The sequence below is a fragment of the Furipterus horrens genome, unplaced genomic scaffold, assembly GCF_987537825.1.
Source record: "Furipterus horrens unplaced genomic scaffold, mFurHor1.1.pri manual_scaffold_5, whole genome shotgun sequence".
Taxonomy (NCBI): Eukaryota; Metazoa; Chordata; class Mammalia; order Chiroptera; family Furipteridae; genus Furipterus; species Furipterus horrens.
The window spans coordinates 34349517-34372385 of record NW_028327175.1 but is presented as its reverse complement, the minus strand read 5'-3'; the positions used below and the strand labels follow the sequence as shown (position 1 = coordinate 34372385).

The 22869-nt window shown below is 51.5% G+C and overlaps 1 protein-coding gene across 1 annotated transcript; it reads left to right on the top strand.

Moving 5' to 3' along the window:
* Positions 1 to 804: 804 nt before the first annotated feature.
* SLC6A18 (solute carrier family 6 member 18) lies at positions 805 to 22092 on the top strand. Its single transcript, XM_090276252.1, has 12 exons — positions 805 to 964; positions 3707 to 3847; positions 4299 to 4436; positions 5049 to 5230; positions 11889 to 11999; positions 12908 to 13020; positions 13827 to 13955; positions 15260 to 15416; positions 15874 to 16078; positions 16454 to 16613; positions 17987 to 18149; positions 19480 to 22092. Exons 1-12 carry the CDS (start codon positions 805 to 807, stop codon positions 19669 to 19671), a joined length of 1851 nt encoding a protein of 616 aa, XP_090132378.1. The 3' UTR covers positions 19672 to 22092.
* Positions 22093 to 22869: the final 777 nt, after the last annotated feature.

Here is a 22869-nt window from a genome sequence, read left to right as displayed (position 1 = left end):
CAGCACCTCTCCCTCGAGGAGACGTATCACATGTCCCCCCAACCTCTCCCTACCCCCTACCGTGTGCAGTGGGTGTCACCCTGTCTTGCCTGCTGCCCAAGGACAGCAGTGGCTGCTGAGGGTGGCATTGGGTGCTAAGGGTGTGGGAGAAGCTGCTGGCTCAAGAGGAGGAACCCCCTCCCACCGCAGCCTCACCCCAACCTCAAAGGTCACCACTGTGTGATTTCATTTATATTACGTTCTTTAAATAACAACTGTAGTTAGAGGTTGCCAGGGGTTAGGGAGGAGATGGAAGTGGAAAGGGAATAGGTGTGGCCGTAAAAGAGGACAGGAGGGACCCTCTGGTGAAGGACAGGTCCTGACTTGACATAAGGCTATGACGTTGACAAGATATTTGTAAGATGTTGCCACGATATTTGTAAGATGTTGCCACTAGGGGAACTGGGTGCAGGGGCTCTCTGTAGTATTTCTTAGACTATTATCTCAGAGTCGAAGTAGCCAAATGAACTGCAGTCTTGGGGCCCCTGGATGTCCCCACAGGGAATGGAAGCCCTTGTTGGGAATGGTTCATTGGTGGTGGCATCTGCAGGCTGTCAGCCCCAGGTACACAGGGCAGGCTGGGGCAGGAGGGGGCCAGGGAGGGGCTGCATGCCAGAACCAGGGCCCGGCCTGAGTTACCAATTAACTGGCTCTACGGTTTTCCTTTAAATAACACATAAAATACACCTGAAGGGGAGACTGCTCCTGGCTTCAAGCCCCAGCAGAAGTTCGAGAGCTGAGTCTGCAGGGTGCCAGAGACCAGGCATGGCGTGTACCCCGGAACCAGACCCACTGGGGGACAGCAGCGAGGATGACAGGCCCAAGTGGGACAACAAGCTCCAGTATCTTCTGAGCTGTGTGGGGTTTGCCGTGGGCCTGGGCAACATCTGGAGGTTCCCGTACCTGTGCCAGAGCCATGGCGGAGGTAAGCTTGTGCCCAGGCCGCATCCTCAGCTGGAAGAAGAGGAGAGCGGTTGCATCTCAGACTGGTTTGTCACTGGTTCCTGCCCTTGGGGGAAGGTGTTCCTCCTGGGGGTTAGTGATACGCCATGACCCAGGGAGAAATTTGTCCCTTTGGAGTCCAGTCTGAGGGCACTGGAGCTCTTGGGACCCAGTCAAACCCTCCAAATGCTGCTTCTACCCAGCCTCGCTTTGGGGTTGCTGTGGCTGCAGACTGGCCCGGCCTTCACTTTCTGAGTCTTCGTGCTGCAGGCTCCTTGCTCCTTTCGAAAGAACTCTGGATTCAAGCGTCTCTAAGCAGTGGGTCTCCACAGTAGGACATGGACCCTACGGGGAAATTTAGCCCCATTGGAGTTATTTTACTTCATTTCATTTTATTTTTTAATTCTACCTGAGGACATACTTATCGATTTTAGAGAGAGGGGAAGGGAGGGTGAGAGAGAGGGAGAGAAACAGCAATGTGAGAGAAACATTGGTCGATTACCTCTCGCCAGCACCCAAACCAAGGACTGAACGCATAACCTAGGCATGTATCCTGACTGGGAATCAAACCCAAGACCTTTCGGCTCACGACAGGACGCTCTAACCAACAGAGCCACACCGGCCAGGGTGTGTGATTTTACTGACGGTCAGGACATGAACTAAAGCAGTGAGCCTGCTTCTTACTCCATGCACTTGTCTTGCTTGGCACAGCACAAATGTGCATGTCACTTCCAACTCTCAGTGCTGGGGACCTGAGGGCACAGAAAAACACAAACCACTCTTGATGGCTGTTATGGATCGTTGTCAGATTTTGTCTCCTGACATGATGGGCAGGGGACTTCCCAGGCTAGGCTCATTCTTCTCTGGGGTCCTGGCTCAGTGCCAGGTCAACTTGACTTGAAGGTACCCTCTGCTCCTGTCAGACTTGAGGGCTCCCAGAGAGTCCCTCACGGTGATCACCTGACTCCACGAGGTCTCTGGTTGGAAATGTAGGAGCATGTTGGGGGCAATTACTCTGGCCTCCCCTGCCCAGGAAATGAGGGATGAGGAAAGTCTGTGGGTGGGTGAGCTCTCATGCCTCATTTTCTGGTAAGACATCCTCTCTTCCCTTTTCAAGGGCAAATGGGTGGCTGTCCTGGAGGTATTAGGTAAACAGAGGACAGGCTTGAGTCTTGTCAGGGAGACAGGGAGACAGGGCTCCGCTGGGGCTTCGTGGTCCTACCGCCGCAGAGCAGAGCAGACAAAAGCACCGTTCGTCACAGCTTCCCTGGTTGTAAGGACAGCGCTTCTTTAAAGTCTACTTTCTTTCCTGATTATAAGAAGATTCATGGCATGTGGAACATTTTGAAAATGCAGACAGAGAGAAGGAGGAAACTCACCTGTCATGGCTGCCCACAGGGGTGTCGAACGTTTATGGGGTTTGGGACTAGACAGCACCTTGGGCCTTGGGCCTCCTGATAACAAGCTTCCCTGAAGGCCGGGGGAAAGCTCCCAACACCCTGACAGGCTGAAGGCGGTGGTCATTCTTGTGGCCCCTCTGCTGCCCTTTGCATCAGGAAAGAGGGTGACAGGAAGCAGGCTTGACGCAAGGCTGGACATGCTGGTAGTTACTAATGTCTGTAAACGTTTCACCACCCGTAGCCAGTTACCGCGGTCAGTGCCGCCACATGCCCGGGCAGTCTTGGAACTGACCTTCCTGGATCCCCATCACCACAGGCTGTGAGCCGGAGCTGCCTTGCCTGGGGGGCTGCCGTGGGGGCTTGTTCCCTTGGCTCCACGAGGGCTGACAGCAGTCCCTGTCACCACCTGAGCCTATGGGCCTTTGTGCCCGTTTTTGAAATACTTCTTTAGGGCCTGTTTGCAGATGTAAAGGCACTTGGTGAAATGTCTTGAAATATTTCAGTTTCTTTGACTCACACTTCTGCTAAAAAAACATCCTTCCGTGTGTGAAGGCCCTTTTATTCTCTCTTTTACCACCACTGATTATTTTGAAAATGAGGAGTAAGTGATAAATAGATAATGTGTCATATTTCTAATTTGCACAAGTTCATTACATTGACTATTATTTTCTCTCCCATTCAGGATTATTCAGCTTTGTAAACTTTCTCTTTAAATATAAGATTTAGGAAACATTGTAACAGAATTGAGCAAAGCATGTAGAGATGGAGGTAAACACCATTTCACTCTCTGTGGGGGAAGGTCACCCCCCAGCTGCTGGGGACCCTAGTCTCCTCACAACAGCTGAGGGACATCCACAGGGCCTGGGGGCACAAATAGCTGGCCTCATCTGCAGGCCAGGCCAGCAGAAGCTGCAGGTTCCTATCATGCTTGGTGCCCGGGTCTATGGACTCTGGGAGAGGCTGGGACTCTGTTCCTACAGCTCAGCAACGGGGACCAAATTTTTGTTCCATCCCTCCCACAGCACGGTAAGTGAGGGACAGAGATTGTTCCCACCCAACTCAGGGCGCAGCTGGACAGATGATCTGTGTGAATGAGTCAGCTCTGTGTCCTGGGAGAGCCTGTAGCCGGGGGTCACAGGGTCTCAGTAGGAACAGAACAGTCTATGGGTTGATGAAACTGCTTCCAAAGCACCAACATGTTGGATGCAGCCAAGTGATTTAAAACAACAGCACTGGGCCCCAGGTGTGGTCTGTCCCCTCTCAGGGAGGCCATGATGCTTCTCTGGCCCACGTGGCTCCCTCTGCTGACCACCATGTCCTTGCAGGGGCCTTCCTCATTCCCTACCTTATCGCCCTGGCCTTTGAAGGAATCCCGCTCTTCCACATGGAGCTCGCCATCGGTCAGCGCCTGCGCAGAGGCAGCGTCGGGGTGTGGATGGCCATCTCTCCTCACCTGGGTGGAGTTGGTATGCTGCCTTTCTTGGACCCCTGCCCACAGTTGCTGGGGAGGATGGGAGGTGGGGGGCTGCCAGCACACATTTGTGGTTCAGAACATGCAGACAAAGGAGGGATCCTGGTCTAAAGGTGCAAAGAGAGCCAGGCAGCAGCGTCCCTGTCGGAGCACTCCCTGGTCACACTCTGAGGAGGCCTCATTTTGTTCCCCTGAAGAAGGACTTGAGTGCAGGGTGTTGTGTGGGGTGAGCTCAGGGTGCACGAGGAGGAGGCAATGGGCTGTCCCACGTCCCGAGTCCTGTGGGCCTGTGTACACACTGAGCCACATGTCCTGGGAGCTCATGGGCATGGAGGAGAATGCTGAACAGGGGCCAGATGCAGCCAGTGGTGGGAAAACAGAAATGGTGGATTTTGAGTCAGGACAGTCTGTAACAGGGAGAATGGTGATTGTCGTTGTGCCCACAGGCCTGGGCTGCTTCACCGTGTCCTTCCTGGTCAGCCTCTACTACAACACCGTCCTGACCTGGGTGCTGTGGTACCTCCTCAACTCCTTCCAACAACCGCTGCCCTGGAGCACCTGCCCGTTGGATGTCAATCGGACAGGTAATACCAAGGACCAGGCAAGTTTGTGCTCTGCCTTAGCTTTGAGCCCCACATTGTTGCCCTAAAATAGCATGTTTGAAATCTGATTCTCTTTACCTTGTGTCTCTGTTCACTGCTGGATGCTGGGGCCCACAGACAGAGCGCAGCTCCTCGGAGCCATGCCTGTGCCCAGCAATGAGAGGGTGAGAGAGGGGATCGCTGCTTTGGTTGAATTAGGTTCTTTAGGTCCAGACCTGAGCCTAGTGTTGGTTCTGGCTAGACCTGTGCAACATGGAAAACAGTCGTTTTTTCAGCAGTTTGCTCATGAAGCTGTGTTCACCCTCTTCCCCTTCCCACCTATGGCTGGTACAAACTTGTGTTTCGCTCATTCTGAACAAGGCCGGCCCAGGTGCCTAAAAGTGAGTCTGGGCTTGGAACCTCCCTATATCCACCCTATTGGCCATCCTGGACATCCTGGGCAGCGGAGAGTATCAGTCCTGCCCAGTGTGCCCAGCATTTCAGCAGCAGCTCCAGGACAGTTTAGGTGTAGACTCGCTCCTGGGCGGAGGTTTGCAAAGTCCGAATCCCACCTGAGCTGCTTGGCCAGCCCATGATGAGATCTGCTGGTTTCAGGGTTCGTGGAGGAGTGCCAGGGCAGCAGCACTGTGAGCTACTTCTGGTACCGGCAAACGCTGAACATCACGGCCGACATCGACCACAGTGGTTCCGTCCAGTGGCAGCTGCTGGTCTGCTCGGCTGCCTGCTGGGCAGTTGTATACCTGTGTGTCATCAGAGGCATTGAATCCACAGGGAAGGTAAGAGCTCCTGGAGCAGACCCCACGCCCCTGCTCCCTCCAGCTGCAGAGGACCTCACCCCACCACACACATTGCTAGCAGTGTTTGTGTCTGGTTTAGAGGCTCTGTTAGGAGGAGCATGGACATCAAGACGGTCATATCTCCTTGGAGAATAGACATCTTTATCACTATGGAGTGACTGTCCTTATCCTAGTCATAGTCTTTGCTCTGAAGTAGATTAAGATATTAACATAACCACCCAGCCTTCTTTGACCCTGCTTTTCCATTCTTTTTTTAACCTGTTGAAGTCACTGTTTAAAGTGTGTTTCTTGCTTTTTTAAATCCCATCTGACAATCCCTACCTTTCGTGTGGGGTGCTCAGACCGCTTATATTTAATGTGATTATTGATCTGGTTGGTATAAGTCTCTCACTTATGTTTGTTTTCTACTTGTCAAATCTGTTCTTTGTTCCTGTGTCTCTCTTTTCTGAGTATTTTAATGGTCCTGCTTTAGGTCCTTTGTTGGTTAATTATCTATAATGCTTTGTTTTATCTGAGGGTTGAATTAGGGATTGTAGCTCATCATGGTCCACCTTCAAGCAGCGTTGTATGTGGTAGAAGAAACTCCTAGGCCTACAGCTCACTTCCTCCCAGGGTTTTTGCTGTTGTTATACAGGGTATGTCAAGAGTGGGTTTACAGTTGTTCATATGGAAAATAATATAGCAATTAATAAATAATAATACAAGAATGAAGTGTGTTTCATGTACTCACAACTGAAAACCTACCTTTCCCTAACCCTGTGCATTTTATTTATGATGTGTTATAAACACCGAGTACATTGTTAGCATTTATGTGCAATTGATCATCTCTTAAGGAGACTTACATAATGAGAAAAAGTGTACTGATCATTTCCACTCAGAAAGGACCATGGAGCCTGCACCTCTGGCTCACAAGCATGGCTTCCGAAGTCTATACCCAGCTCAGTGGCTTCCCTTGCTCCTCTTCTTGATGTAGAGAAGTCCAGCATCATATCTATTTTTTTAAATCACCACATACAGGTCCAGGCCCTTGTTGACCCTAGTTTCCAGTTGTGGTTGTGTGGCTCTTGCACAGACCCAAATGTGCATGTGCACCTGGGTGTTCCTCAGTGGGTGTGTGGACATTACAATTACTCTCACATGACGGTCTTCACACTTGAGAGGACTGGAATTACTGAGAGAGATGAGAACAGCCATGAAGTCAAACAAACAATCCAGCCAGAGATTCCAGACAACCGTGGTATGAAAGTCTCTAAAAATGTGTCCTGGTGACCCCCAAAGTCAGTTTGTATTTGGGGACAGTGAAAAAAGACTGTTCATTATATTTATTTATTATTTTTAAAATTATATTTTATCAATAATGCTGTTACACTTGTCCTAACTTTTGCCCCTTTGCCCCTTTCCACCCAGCACTCCCTACTCCTTCAGGCACTCCCCACACTATTGTTCATGTTCATGGGTCATACATATAAATTCTCTGGCTACTTCATTTCTTACACTGTACTTTACATCCCATGGCTATTCTGTAACTATCTATTTGTACTTAATCCCCTTACCTCTTTAGCCATTCCCCCACACCCCACTCCCATCTGGCAACCATCAAAACACTCTCCAAATCCATGAATCTGTCTTTGTTCTTCTTGTTTGCTTTGTTTTTTAGATTCATTTGTTGATAGCTACGTATTTATTGCCATTTTATTGTTTATAGTTTTGATCTTATTTTTCTTAAATAAGATCCTTTAACATTTTATATAAAATGGTTTGGTGATGATGAATTCCTTTAGCTTTTTTCTTGTCTGGGAAGCTCTTTATCTGCCCTTGAATTCTAAATGATAGCTTTGTTGGGTAGAGCAATCTTGGCTGTAGGTCCCTGCTTTTCATAACTTTGACTATTTCTTGCCAATCCCTTCTAGCCTGCAGAGTTTCTTTTGAGAAACCAGCTGACAGTCTTATGGGAACTCCCCTGTAGGTAACTAACTGTTTTCTCTTGCTCTTTTTTATTTTTTAGATTTTATTATTTATTTATTTTATTTGTAGAGAGAGGGGAAGGGAGGAAGAAAGAGGAGAGAAACATCAATGTGTGGTTGCCTCTCTCACACCCCCAACCAGGGACCCGGCCCGGAACCCAGGCATTTGCCGCGACTGGGAATCTAACTAGCGACCCCTTGGCTCACAGGTTGGCACTTAATCCGCTGAGCCACACCAACAAGGGCTTCTCTTGCTCTTTTTAAGGTTCCTTCTTTTATCTTTAACCTTTTGGCATTTTAATTATGATGTGTCTTGGAGTGGTCCTCTTTGCATCCATCTTGTTTGAGACTCTCTATGCTTCCTGGACTTGCATGACTATTTCCTTCACCAAATTAGGAAAGTTTTCTTTCATTATTTTTTTCAAACAGATTTCCAATTTCTTTCTTTTTCTCTCCTCCTCTGGCACCTCTATGATGCAAATGTTGGAACACTTGAAATTGTCCCAGAGACTGTTTACATTATCCTTGTTTTTCTGGATTCTTTTTTTCTCCTTGTTGTTCTGATTGATTGTTTTTTGCTTCTTTATGCTCTAAATCATTGATTTGATTCTCAGCTTCATCTATTCTATTGTTGTTTGCCTATAAATTAGTCTTTATTTCAATTAGTGTATCTTTCATTTCTGACTGGATTTTTTAAAAGTTGTTGAGGTCCTCACTAAGTTCCTTGAGCATCCTTATAACCAGTGTTTTGAACTCTTCATCTGAAAGATTGTTTATCTCCCTTTTGTTTAGTTCTTTTGATGGAGTTTTGATCTGTTCTTTCATTTGGGCCATGATCCTTTGTCTCCTCATTTTGGCAGCCTCCCTGTGTTTGTTTCTATGTACTAGGTAGAGCAGCTATGACTCCCTGTCTCAGTAGTGTGGCCTACTTCCCCTGTCACAGCTTCCCCTGTCACCCAAGCTGGATACTCAAAGTGTGCCCTTTGTGTGGGCTGAGTATACCCTCCTCTTGTAGTTGAGCCTTGATTGCTGTTGGGATTTACCCAGATCAATCAGTTGCAAGGAGTGGTTTGGCAATTTCTAGACAAAGACAAGCTGTGAATATAAGTTGGCTGCTGATAGTGCCAGGTGGGGCCACTTAGCAAGAGGTTGCTGGGGACTCACTGAGGCCAGCTGTTGCTTGTTTGAAATAATTTAGGAAGTTGTGAAGCATGAGCCAAGACCAGCCATTCATATGGGAAAGTTACTGTTAACAGCTTGAGTAGGCCAGAAATTGGGTAGGATGGAGTCTCAGGGGATCACCAGGGTGGGGCAAACAGTGTTAGCCAGGTTGGTGGAATCTCAGATATGGCACTTGCCTGCTGGCTCTGTGGTTCTGTAGGAGGAGGGTTCAGAAAAGGGACAATGGCATCTGCCTGCCTTTTTGTTTGGGAGAAAGCTGTCCCCCAGCTCCCAACCTGATACCAGACACTTTAGTTCCTCCCTGTATGCTACCCATGGTGCTGGAGCTAAGAGGGAGTGAGTCCTGAGTAAGTCCATGTGTGGGTTCTTTAAGAGGAACTGCTTGAGACTCCAGAAGTTTCTTCTGTGAACTCATTCACTGATGGTTTTTGCAGCCAGAAGTTATGAAGACTTAAATTCCTGGCCCTGGAACCCTGGGCTGGGGGGCCTAGTGTGGGGCTGGGACACCTTGCTCCTGAGATATCCCTCCAGAATTTTTATTCATCACATACGAATGTGAGAACAGCCAGTTCCACATCTCTGCCCCTCCTACCAATCTGGATAGATGTGGTTACTATAATTCCATAGTTGTGAGACTTCCATTCAACTTGATTTTGGATGGTTCTGAAGATGGTTGTTCTATAGTTTAGTTATAATTTTGATGTGGCTGGGCAAGGAGGCAAGCCTTTTCTGCTGTGCCACCATCTTGACCGAAAGTCTAGCTACTTTTTTTAAAAAGTATATTTTATTGATTATGTTGTTATAGTAGTTCCAACTTTTTCCCTTTTTCTCCCCTCTGCCCAGTATCCCACTTCCCTCCAGCAATCCCACCCCCTCTTAGTTCATGTCCATGGCTTGTGCATATAAGTTCTTTGATTTCACCCTTTCCTATATTATTCTTAACTTCCCCCTGTCTATTTTGTACCAACCAATTACGCTTCTTAATCCCTGCACCATTTCCCCATTTCTCCTCCTTCCCCCTCACAGCTGATAACCCTCCAAATGATCCCCATACCTATGATTCTGTTCCTATTCTGGTTTGCTTAGTTGGATTTTGTTTTTATTTTTTAGATTCAGTTGTTGACAGTTGTGAATTTGTTGTCATTTTAATGTTCATAGTTTTGATCTTCTTTTTCTTAAGTAAGCCCCTTTGGCATTTCATATAATAATAGTTTGGTGATAACAAACTCTTTTCGATTTAGCTTGTCTGGGAAGCACTTCATCTGCCCTTCCATTCTAAACAATAACTTTGCTGGATAGAGTAATCTTGGTTGTAGGTCCTTGCTTTTCATCACATTGAATACTGCTTGCCAGTCACTTCTTGCCTTCAAAGTGTCTTTTGAGAAACCAGCTGATAGTCTCATAGGCACTCCTTTGTAGGTAACTCTCTGCATCTCTCTTGCTGCTTTTAAGATTCTCTCTTTATCTTTCACCTTTGACATTTTAATCATGATGTGTCTTGGTGTGGTCCCCTCTGGGTCCAGCTCGCCCAGAACTCTCCATGCTTCCTGGACTTGTATGTCTATTTCTTTTGCAAAATTTGGGATGTGTTCCTCCATTATTTTTTCACACAAGTTTTCAATTTCTTGCTCTTCCTCTTCTCCTTCTGGCATCCCCATGATTTGGATGTCGGCATTTTTAAAGTTGTCCCAGAGGTTCCCAAGCCTCTCTTCATTTTTAAAAATTTTTGTTTCCTCATTCTGCACTGGTTGATTGTTTTTTTCTTCCTTATATTCCAAATCATCGATTTGAACCTTGGTTTCCTTCCCTTCACCATTGGTTTTGTGTGGCTTTTCCTTCGTTTCACTTAGCATAGCCTTCACTTCTTCCCTTATGCATTTGGCATACTCAAGCATATCTGTCAAGCCTGTGAGCAACTTTATCACCAGTGTTTTGAATTCTGCATCTGTTAGGTTGGCTATCTCCTCATCACTTAGTTCTCCCACTGGAACCTTGATCTGTTCCCTCTTTTGGGCTATACTTCTCTATCTCCTCACGTTGACAGGCTCCTGTTTGTTTGCCTCTATGTCTTAGGTAGAGCTGTTGCTCTTATTACATTGTAAGGGGCGGAGCCTTAGATATTCGTCAGTACAGGGAGACCTGTTTCACCACATTGTGGCATTATACATGGGGGAGGGGGTCTGAGAGGGAACAATGCCACTTGCCCAGCATGCGCCCCTTTTCCAAGCACTTCTCCCACTTTCGTATGAGACTGGTACCTCTCTAGCTGTTTCCCTGGCTGTCGTTCCCAGAGTGGATAGGTCTGCAGACGTTATAGGACCATGGGGGCCCTTTAAACAAGAAAACTCTGCCGAGAGACTGGTAGTTTCTGTCTCCACCCCAACCCCCACTGGTCTGCACAGTCAGAAGCAATGGGGCTTGATTTTCCCCAGTGCTGGGACTGTGAGCTGTGTGGTCTGGTGAGGAGCTGGAAACGCTCCCCAGGTGTCCCTACTGACTTTTTAAAATGTGTGACTGCATTTTCTGCCAGCCTGCCACTGCCACCACTGCTGCCATCACCACACCACGTCCTCTCCATCCCAGCCCCGCCCCTCCTACCCATCTGAATGAGTATTCTTTATATCTTTGTTGGACTTCCTTGCAAATATATTTTCTGGAACTTCTGGTTATTTCTAGTTTTGATGTAGTTGTATTCCTTCTTAGTTGTGGAGGGAGATGCAGTGTGTCTGTCTACGCCTCTGTCTTGGCTGGAAGTCTCGTGAATGGTCTACTTATTTTTTTTTTGTTTTTAAAGATTTTATTTATTTATTTTTAGAGCGAGGGAAAGGTAGGGGAAAAGTGAGAGAGATACATCGATGTGTGGGGAAAACGTTGATCAGTTGCCTCTCACATGCCCCAACTGAGGACCTGGCCCAAAACCCAGGCATGCTCCTTGACTGGGAATCGAACCAGTGACATTTCAGTCTGCAGGACGATGCCCAACCCAATGAGCCACACTGGTCCCGGCAAGAACATCCATTTAAAATTTACTTTGTGTGGACGCTGTGTGTGTGGATTCCTGCCCAAACGTGACTAAGAATGGGTGCCATGTGGGATGTGGGAGAGGTGTGGGAAGGTGTGGGACATCAAGACCCTTGAGAGAGGACAGAGGATGGGGGTGGGAAGAGGGTGTTAGTTAAGCAAGAGCTGAATGCCTATAGTGCAAACAAGAGGGAGGCCATCTCCTGGGAAGTCAGTGCCCAACTCAGCTGACCCATGGACACAAATGCATACGTGAATCTACATGTGACCATCACAGTGAGCTCCAAACCCTCCAAGCTTGACCAAAGCCCCCCCCCCTTCACTATGCCCTCTGCCCTGGCTCGACCAGAATCCCAGATGAATAATGTGACACTGGCCATTGAGGCATTTCCAGCAATCTTGCTTCTCTACAGATTTTTATGTGGAACAGACACTATTGAAAAACCTCACAATCTGGTCTTTTTTTTAAGGCAATTTATTTCACAGCCTTGTTCCCCTACCTGGTTCTGACGATCTTCCTTGTTAGAGGACTCACCCTGCCTGGGGCGGCTGAAGGGTTAACCTACCTGTTCACTCCCAACGTAAGTGGGTCTCAAATGGAAGTCTGGGCACCAGGAAACATTCAAGTCAGGGCCACAGCCAAGCCCAGCCCAGCTATCCCATGCCCTTGCCATGTGGGGTGAGGATGAGGAGGAGAGAAGTGTTGGCCTCAGGGAGGAGGTCAGTGTCAGAGCAAAGGGAACAAGAGGAGGACATGGCTTGGGACATGCAGATTTTGGTGCTAGGGGCCAGGGTTCAGGGGAGAGGCTGGTTGAGGACCTGGTGTCCCATCCCGAGTGCTCTGGACTCCACACCTCTGAGATTCTTGTCCAGCTGCATAGCTCCACCAGGTGAGGACCCACAGGACCAAGGGGCCTGCCCACCAGAGCCCACCACCCTTCTAAAGCACTCCCAGCATTCCCTGGGAGGTTCCAGGCCTGCATGGCCTGTCCCAGGCTCTCCAGGCAGTGCACTGCTCCAGGAGAAGGGAAGGGGACACCTGTGTGTGGAAGGGTGTTTGCCCAGGGTCCCTAGGCAGCAGAAACACCGGGCATTGTGTGTAGGTGGACCCCACCCTAGGCAACTTCAAGTCACTCAAACTCACCAGGTCTGAGAGGAAAAGATAAATACAGGCAGGTTCAAGTTGCTCAGACCCATTCCCTAGCCCTGAGAGGTTTACAGCCAAGTTCTCAGCACCTGTATGTCCCATGTGGACAGGATCTGTTGTTTATTTGACATGTTACAGGACAGGAGGCCAACTTTGCTGTATTAACTGCCCTTCCAAGTATGCTCCCTCACACATGGTCCTTCACTGTCCTCGGGGCCTGAGCAGATGACACCACCCATGATAGCTGCCCCAGAGAAAGCCTTGGTGGAAATGTCCTGTGACAGTAGGCACTAGGGCCAGTGTGGTGTGTCTGTGGCACCAGGTTCTTCTATTTCTCTCTAGATACAGACTCTCCAGAGCCCGCGGGTGTGGCTGGATGCAGCCACCCAAATATTCTTCTCTCTATCTTTGGCCTCTGGAGGACACATTGCGTTTGCAAGCTACAACCCACTCAGGTAGGGCCACGCCTGTCCCAGTGCTCACTCAGCATGCCTTTATGGGACTTCCTGCCTGGGACAGAGGGCGGCCTAATGTGAACTTGAGATGAGATCATATTCTGGGGATTCCAGCAACTACTGAGTCATCCCCTGAGGGCTGGAGGTCAGCGCCTGCATGGCAGCCTCTGGCACGTTCCAAAGCCACTGCTGGAAGAAAGCCCAGATAACCAAACCCAGGAACAAGACCATATGGGGCGGACACCACCCAACACGAACCACGTGTGTGGTGCATGAGGTCATGGAGCAGAAATGCCACTGTAGTAACTAAGCGAACTCAGGCCTCCGCTCTGCAGGGAGCCACAGCCACTGTTATGAGACCTGATTGTAGGGACAATGACCATGGCATTGTAAACTATACAGTGAGAGGCCCTGTGACGCCCGTAAACCTAATTCCTAGGGGTGTCATTATTTCTAACCCTCAGAGAGGGCAGGGACAGGAGATGGGGGGCAAAGGGCCAGCTGGGCCGCAGGCTGTGTTGACATGTTACTGTCTCAACTCTCACCCTCAGTAGCTTGTGTGCAGTTAAACCACCTCTGCTGCCTGGAGCTTGAATTGGCAGGAGGGGCTGGTGAGGAGGGGGTGGGCGGGAAGGAGGCCAAGGTTGTCCTGAGTCCACCAGGAACGGCACAGTGTTCCTGGGTCACATACAAGAAGCCCCAGGTGCAGCGTGGGGAATGTCAGGATGGGGGTGCTACAGCAGCGGTCCCCCTCTGAGTTTCCTGTCTGAGGAATCCTAACCATAGCATGTGCTATGTCTGCTCAGGAACGACTGTGAGAAGGATGCAGTGACCATCGCCCTGGTCAACAGCATGACCTCCCTCTATGCCTCCATTGCTGTCTTCTCTGTCATGGGGTTCAAGGCGGCCAATGACTACGGGCGCTGCTTGGACAGGTGTGCACAGTGTCCTGGGTCCCCTAGCTGGGGCCTGCTGCACTGTGGGTCCCACTCAATGACTCTATTTCCTTAGGGGAGGAGGGTAGAGAGTATCCCCCAAAGTGTGCATCTCTCTGGAACCTAGAACATGACCTCGTTGGGTCTTTGCAGATAGTGTTGGTTAAGATGAGATCATACTGGAAATGGTGTCCCAAATCCATGAGAGTGTCCTTATATGAGACAGAAAGGCACACACAGACACACAAGGAGAGGCCACATGATGACAGAGGCAGAGGTTGGAGTGACACGCCACAACCCAGGAGCTGGGAGAGGCAGGAAGGGCCCCCCTGAGAGTCCCCAGAAGGTGATCCAGCCATGTCCATGGTGCTGCTGTGACACCTGTTCTACTGTGCTAGGCCAAGTGCACAGCGTGAGGAAGGGGACAGGTGGTGCTCCCAGGATGGGTGGATGTTCTGGAGGGGCTATGGGGCCCGTGCCTTGGTGAGCACCATAATTCCTACTTGGTTCTTCTAGTTGCTTCCACTGAGACATCTAGCGAACACGAGTTGTTGACCTATTAACTGCACTAGAAATCAACCTGACAAGCCTCCTGAGTGGCATGTCTTGATCTTGCTGCATTTATGGACAGCATGCCTGTACCACACTTGGGGGACATTTTAAACAGCAAAATCACCACCCAAAAGCACAAAACATGTGAAAACCGTGGCCCTAACTGGGCTGAAAAGGAGCACACTGTCCATAGTGGAGATGAAACAGAAAGGCAGTGTGTGGCCTGGCCGACCTTGGCAGAAGGGCCATCGGTGTTGATATCGAGGGTACAGATCAATTTAGCGAATAGGCGGACTTGCAAATATAGACACACCTGCAACATTAGTTTGAGCCGGGAACCCTGGACACGATGGAGTGATGCTCCAACTGTGAGGCTGGAGGAGCAGAGAGCTTGCCCCAACCCTTCTTGGAACTTTTAGGGAACGCGGCACCCAGTGTCCATTGGGGACCCACAGGCCAAGGAGGCAAGGGAGCTGCCACCCCTCAGGCCCAGTTGTACCCTACAGGGGAGTATCCTCTCCAGGTCTGAGGCCCCCTCTGAGGCTGCAGACAGCCTTTCTCCCTGCAGTGTGCATGGAGTAAATAAGCACCCCCACCTGCCATCCAGCCACAAGTGTCCTCGAGACCCTGCCACACTCAGAGGGGCTGACCTTCATGGGATTGTTGTGGTCCTTCTGAGCGTTTCTGGCCATGTTCGCTTGTGGGTGCCAGGTGCCCCACTAGGTGCTTCCTCAGTTTCTCTGTCCCTGCAGAAACATCCTCAGCCTCACCAATGAGTTCGATTTCCCAGACCAGAGCATCTCCAGGGATGACTACACTGCTGTCCTCACACATCTGAATGCAACCCAGACCGAGAGGGTGGCCAGGCTACACCTGGAGTCCTGCCGTCTGCAAGACTTTCTGGATAAGGTACTAAGGGGCCTGGCCTTGCTGCAGACAGCTGATCGGGGCAGTGGGCATCGCTGGCTGTGGCAGGAGTTGAGCACCTGTACACAGGTCCAGGTGACCATTGGGGCCCAGGGCAGTAGGCTGGGATGGGCATTTAGGAGGCAGGTCCTCATGGCAGTGGTTTGTTGGGTGCCTGCATCCAAGGGCCCTGGGTCCCATGTCACATGTTGGCTGCAGGCTGTTAAAGGGAAAACATTCCTTCCACTCAGAAGTGCACCTGTGTAGTCCTGGCTCAGCCCAGATAAAGTAGGACCACCCTCCCGGCCCTGATGCCAGGAGGAGTGTGTGCATGCACCTGTACTGCACAGTGCAGGATAGGCTGGTGCGTGTGTCCAAGCGTGAGGAGCATCTGTGTCTGCATCACAGCTTGGGTGCCCCATGCACGTGCGTCCCAGCGTGGGCTGTGCATGTGTTGCAGAGTGCCTCAGGCACAGGCCTGGCCTTCATTGTCTTCACGGAGGCCATCCTGCAAATGCCCGGAGCGCCTGTGTGGGCTGTGCTTTTCTTCGTGATGCTCTTCACCTTGGGGCTGTCATCAATGTTCGGGAACTTGGAAGGTATCATCACACCACTCTTGGATATGCGGGTCCTGCCAAGATGGGTCCCCAAGGAGGTCCTGACTGGTGAGTGTGCTCACAGTTCCCCTGCCTCAAAGCTTTTGTTCTGCTCTTACTCACTGTCCAGACACCCTCCTCCCTGAGGGCTCAAGGGCTTTTTCACAGTCCCCATGGTGTGCTGGGCCAGCCTTGTCACATCTCAGGGCTGGACTCAGGAGCCCTGCACTGACTAAGGGTCATTATGGGAGTGCGAAGGGTCAGCAGGGCAGGGAGCAGGGATCCCCTCCCACACTTCCCAGTGAGCCCAATCCCAGCATCCTCTTGCCCTCTGGGCACAGTTCGGGGCTAGTTGGTGGAGACAGGCAGACAGGAGAGAAGGGCCGAGGCACTGGGAGGGCAGTGGCCAGGGTGACTTGCTCCGGTGTGTGTCTGTGCCCACAGGGGCCGTCTGCCTGGTCTGCTTCCTCTCGGCAACCTGCTTCACGCTGCAGTCTGGGAACTACTGGCTCGAGATTTTCGACAACTACGCTGCTTCCCTGAACCTAATCATCTTCGCCTTCTTGGAGGTGGTTGGTGTCATCTATGTTTACGGCATGGAACAGTGAGTTCTGCTTCCCTTGGCATCAGCTGGGGCTAAGGTCCTGCCCCTCTGCTCCCAGCATCCCTTGTATACAGTGTCTGGGCATCATGGCAGTCAGTCTCCAGGGCACCTAAGGGGATGAGACAGACTTACTTGAGGCCCCTCCTCACACATACCCAAGGGTGGCTCCCAGGGGTCCACAGAAGCCCTCACAGGACCAGTCCATCTGGCTGTGCTGGCCTCACAGCCTGTGGGGAGGCAAGCAGCAAAATGACCAGTCTCCAGCCACATGAGGCAGACTCCTCAAGTTCAAGGACACATAGACACTAGGGTACCAGAAGGTCCTCCCTCCCCAGATGCCTTGCTAGAGGCCTCTAAGAAAACTCAGCACTGGTCCTGCCATCCCTACCTGGCTTGGGTCTGTTGCACACTCACACCTTCACTGTCACTTGGACTCAGCCCTGTTACTCACACCTGTAACTTGTACCTGTCACCCCCACACTTAGACCCACACTCACACCTGCCACCCCAAGCTCAGTTTTGCCCCAGTGGCCCTGAAGGTTGTGCTCTCTGTCCTTGGCCGCAAGGGGTCCTGGGAGTCACCAAATCCAGGGCCTCCACCTCTGCTCTGTGGGCACGGGGACCAGTGTGCTTGTCTTAAGGTGAGACACTGCCCACCTGGAGAATGGAAGTGAGAGGCAGCTGACCTGGTAATGTGGACAGTGAGCTCTGGATTTCAACCAGACACAGGGTCTTAGGACACACTCAGGAACCATCTGGAGTAGAGCTGGGGTAGAGGGAGCAAGCAGAGGAAAGGCCACAAGGAGGTTCCTGCCTTTCCACTGGCTCCTGGATGCAGCTGCTGCACATCTGGGGTCAACTCTGTCCAGATTCCTGGGGGCAGGGAAGCTCACAGGTGGCTTCTTCACCCTGGACACTGAGGGCACCAGGTCAGGCATCATCTTCCTTCCCACAGTTAGGCTGGCAGGGGCTTTGCTGCTTCTCACCCATGGCTGAGCCTCCCAGTGATGAAACCCACAGTTCTGTCCAGGGGCACCTCACCCAGGGGCTGCCTAGGGCTGGGTTGAATTCCTCCTTGCTATCTGGTGGGGGTTAGGAGCCCCTGGGATCACCCCCTGCCCATCCCCCTTCCTCATACAGACTAACCTGCTCACTCAGACCTTTGCCACATGTCAATGGGAGGTTGAGTCCTTATCAGGATCTGAGCGGGCTGCCCATTAGGTGGCTGCTCAGGAAGGCATGGGGACAAAGGACGGTGGAGGTGGGCTCACACAGGTCACATCTTGGTGGCACTAGATGAAGCCGCTAGCTGAGTGTGGGGGCTTGCAGATGCAAGGCCAGGTGGGAGAACCTAAGCCCGATGTCTCTGGCAGGTTCTGTGACGACATAGCATGGATGACCGGGAGACGGCCTGGCCTCTACTGGCGGGTGACCTGGAAGGTCATCAGCCCCCTGCTGCTGCTGACCATCTTCATGGCTTACATGACCTTCCTGGCCTGGACAACACTGAGCTATAGGGCCTGGGACCCCCAATATGTAGGTCCTTTGGATGGGGACCCAGGGGCCCTGGGGTCTGCCTCAGGCTGGGCCTGGCCTGGCCCTGGTGCCATCCAGGGCCAGGATGACCCTCCTGATGGACATCTGTACCCTCAGTGACCATGTGGGCTGCATTCTCTTTCATTCTTTTTTAAAAAATATTTTTTAAATTTATTTTTTAGAGAGAAGGGAAGGGAGAAGGAGAGGGAGAGAAACATCAATGTGTGAGAAAAACGTGGATCAGTTCCCTCTCGCACGCCCCCAAATGGGGACCTGGCCCACAATCCAGGCATGTGCCCTGACTGGGAATGGTTCGCAGGCTGGTGTGCAACTCACTGAGTCACACCAGCCAAGGCTAGGCTGCCTTTTCTATGGGACCCAAGGCCAATGGACCTCTAGAGTCCCCTGGGACATCAGAGGTGACTCTGGCAGTCTGGACCACCTCAGCCAGTGGCAGAAGGACTGGGGCAGTTATCAGACTCTGGTGACATCACAGGTCTCTGTAGCCCCGCACACAGAGCCCCACTTTCCAAGTGCTATGGGGACAGGCACTGAACACTGCTCGCTCCTGGTCTGAGATGAGACAAGATACATGTGGCTTGCGTCACTGAACTGCCACCAAGCCCTGTCAGAGGGCTGAGCCACATGGCTTAGCTGACCTGCCACCCCAACTGACCACTCTGAACCTCGCTGTGCCCCCCTTGTGGGGAGTGTGGAAGTAATTCTGTTTCAAATTCCCCTTAGAAAGGGGAGCGCCCAAGATACCAAGGGCAGGAGGAAAATGGTGCTATGCTTCTTGAAGAATTTTTGTAAATATTACCATCCAATTAGATTCATACAGTAGTGCCTTGTGAACCTCAAAAGAAGGGCCTGAAGTTGATGTATTGTCTTTCCCTCCAGCAGAGGGGAGAGAAGGGGACCACAAGGCCTGATGATGCACAGCAGGTCAGGCTGAGGCCACCTTGAGCCTGTAGGTTCCCTCGGGGTGGTCAGGGGGTCACGGCGGCTCTTTCCAGGACACAGCCCCTAGGTTCCAGGCCTGTCTGTCACAGCCCAGTCCCCACAAGAGGCTCGGCCTGTGTCCTGAAACTCCAGCCCCCTGTGCTCTCACTGCTGAGGGAGCAGCCCCTGGCTCTGTGCCTTTTCCATTCATCCACCTGGAATGAACCAACCTGCTGCTTCAGTTCAGGAAGATTGGGGGTGGAGCTGCCCACACATTCCACATTCACTTGGCTGAGTGAGGGTCAGCCTCGCTCTATCCAGGGTGGTGGAGTGGGGTGATGTTCTTCCCTTCCCCAGATGCTCACCCTGTGGCCTTGTGTCTCTGCAGAATCTGTTCCCCTTGCGGCAGCAGAAGTCCTACCCAGGCTGGGTGCTGGCTGTCTGTGCATTCCTGTCCTTCTTGCCCACACTGTGGGTCCCGGCAGTTGCATTGGCTCAGCGGCTCGCCCGGCACAGACGGCAGCGGGAGAATTTGCAGCAGGACACACACCTGAAGCTGCAGGACAGCGTGGTCTGCTGAGCATGGGGAGGGCCCAGCCTGTGTGCCCCTCACTCACAGATCACCCAACCCCATTATACGCTAACCCTGAGACCTGTGGTTGTGGCATCCAGGCACCCTCACGCCTTTTGACCCTGCTTAGCACTCAGACTGGCTTCGACATCACAGTCCATCCTGTTCTCCAAGCGGCTGGCTCCTGGGGCCCTGCAGTCTGGGGTCCTGCAAAGCACTGTCTGAGTGGCCATAGGTTGCACCCAGCAAATTCATGGGCAAAATGGCAGGGGGTCCCACTGCCAAGCAGGCTGGTAGAGGGGCCTCGAAGAAGGCCACATCCACACCCTTTGCAGTGGGGTCTCGTGGCACACAAGTTGTAGGAATTGTAGGGCTGATCTCCAAGGAGAAGTGAACAGGTCCCTGGCCCACAGCAGCCCCTGTACCTAGAGTACTTGCACCATAGGGAGGGTCTGTCATGACCACGTACGTGAAGGGGAACCACGTAGGCAGCAGGAGCGCAGGCTTGTCTCAGGCAAAGTGGGCAGCCTGATGTGGAGAATTGTTACAGGGAACCCACAGCCACCCCAGGACCCCAAAACACTCAAGTGAGCCTGGCCAGGGAGCTGGGGGATGGCTGGCTTTTCCTGAGGTTATACCAGAAACACTGCCTTTGGTCTTTTAAAACTTTCTCGAAGACTTAAATGTATGTCAAGAAGGTACTAAAAGGCTGATTATCGTTCAGGTTCCTACTGTCTCAGAGGAGCAGCATCATGCACTCACTCCCAGTTGCTCCCAGCCACTCCTCGGTGCCGTCCATGCACCAAGCCCTCCTGCAGCCCACAGCCAGGACCTGCCTGTTCTGGAGACCTTGGAACAGTGCCTCTTCCCCAACTCCTCAAGTGCTCACTTGCCCTTCTCACCCTCCCTCCCCAGCCTCTTCCTCCCTTTTTCCTCCTCCACCAGCACCGAGCCAGGGGTCAGGTCTATGGTGTGAGTCCTGACACACGGGCTTGCTTCTGACCTGACACTCTGAGACCATTATGTCCTTGGCTACATGCCACTGGAAACAGTCCCCAAGAAGACCCAGCACATGCCTTTCTAAGCACCTTTGAAACCAGTCCCTAGTTGGGCTAATGCTGTCCAGGGTGCTGAAAATCCCCCAACAGCGAGTATTAAGGCAGATTGTAAACGACCCATGCAGGCCTGGGGTACCCACAGCCAGCCCAGACTCTGGCAAACAGAGCATGCATTACTGCTGCCTAAGAGCATGTGGGTGTTAAAATGGACTTAATTCAAGGGTACCCCAAAGTGTGTGTCAAGCTCCACAGTTGGATGAATCCTGCCCTTCGCCCCCATGCTGCAACCTGGACCCCTTCCTCTGTTGAAAAGCCAGCAATGGCCAGTGAGTTTCTCACATGGCATCTCTCTGACATACTGTCTTCAGCCTTTTAGGGACCCTATGATCACACTGGTTCTTCCAGATAATTCATAATCATCTCCCTTTTCTGTCAGCTGATGAGTCACCTAATTTCATCTGCAGGTTATGGGATTAGGGCATAACTCTGGGCGTCACTATTCTGCCTGTCACAGCATCTGAGGGTTCTGAGCCCACCCAGGTTTTGGAGCCCTTTGCTCTACAGCATCCTGTACAGCCAGGTGCTGAGCACACTCGCGGGGCAGAGAGGGTCACGATTGTGGGCTGTGGTCAGGGGGATAACCACCCAGCACTTTTGAGGGGTCTGGAGGCATCCTCTGCTTTCACTCCTGCTCCCTGGTTACTCCTTTTATGTCTCGACTCTGCTTGCTCCATGCACATCTGTGGGACACAGGAGCAAATGGGCCCCGTTCATGCAGTTTAGTTCTAGGGAAGACCAAAAATCTACACTGTTTCCCTTCACTTTAAACACTTTTATCGTGTTCACATTTCACCCTGAGCTTTCAGCAGGCTGCACAGTGGTTCTGAAAAAGAGATCCATCAGAAATTCTTAGTGAGTGAAGCCTGACCAAAGTGCACACCCTTCTCAGGGGTTTAACACGTGGGTAAAGATGCATGTGACTGAGTAAAACTGCCACAATGCATTTCCTAGAGAATGAGATGCAGGAGCTTCTAGAAGATGGATAAAGGAGTGCTAACTGATCTCCTGGGCCCAGTCTGCTACGAAAATGCCAGAAATGCCCAGGGTGCCATGAGCCCGTGGTGGTCAGAGTGGATCAGCTCAGGCGCCTGCAGTGGGGTCCTGGTCATGTCCTGGGTGGCAGGTCAGTTCTCCCCCCGTTTACGAGGGCACCACAGGCCAGCACTCAGGGTGGGGCTCAATCTTTCACCGCTCATCTATTCTGGGCATTTACGATGCATTTGGTGGACTTGGGTCTGCCATAAATAGATAGCCCTGTCGCTTGAATGCTCTCCACAGTGGCAGTAAACAAGGCAATATCCATAAACTCTGATGGCGTGTGCACTCAGCCTCCTCCAAGGTACACTCAGTGGCATCTGTCATGTTTTGTGGTCCCATCAGGAACATCTAGAAGGAAGCTTCTAAATTGCTCACGACTCTGTCCCAGGGGACAGGGCAGAGTGCCAACTCCTCTGGCAGGGACAAGTTCTTCCAATGACACCTCCTTTGAGCTGCCCCCTCTTATTCTTTGTGCAACCCTTCCAGCTCTGCTTGTTTGATGTTTGTCCAGTGCCCTGCATAGCCCACTGGTACAGAGGATGACCCCCAAGGTGGTCCAGAAGGGCATATTGCAGACTTCCACTGGAGGGGTCATTCTCACAAAGACAAGAGCATAAGCCCGGCTACTCATCCTGAGGACACTTGCAGCTCCATGGACAAGTCCTTCTCTCACCTGGGCTCCTCACAGAAACCGGAGACTGGGGTGGACCCAGAAGGGGTGCGGATCTGATCAAAGACTTGGGGAAGGGGGCTCTGGTGAAGCTACGGTGAGAATGGTTCCTCCTCCCCATCAGCAAGGCCCCAGACTGCCTACTCTCATATAAGCCCCTCCAGTCACTTCTCCTGGGTGGCCTCACCCGTATCCCCCATAACCTCGCCCTCCACCCCCTCCAAACTCCTAACATTGACCATGGAATGAATGAACTATCTGTTCCCAAGGCCAGCCCTCAAACCTCCAGGACCCCCAGCAGTGGTTCTGTGGTGGGCCCCGACCCTGCCAACCAGCAGCATCAGGAACTTGTTTAACTCCCAGTTCCCACCCCCGACCTGC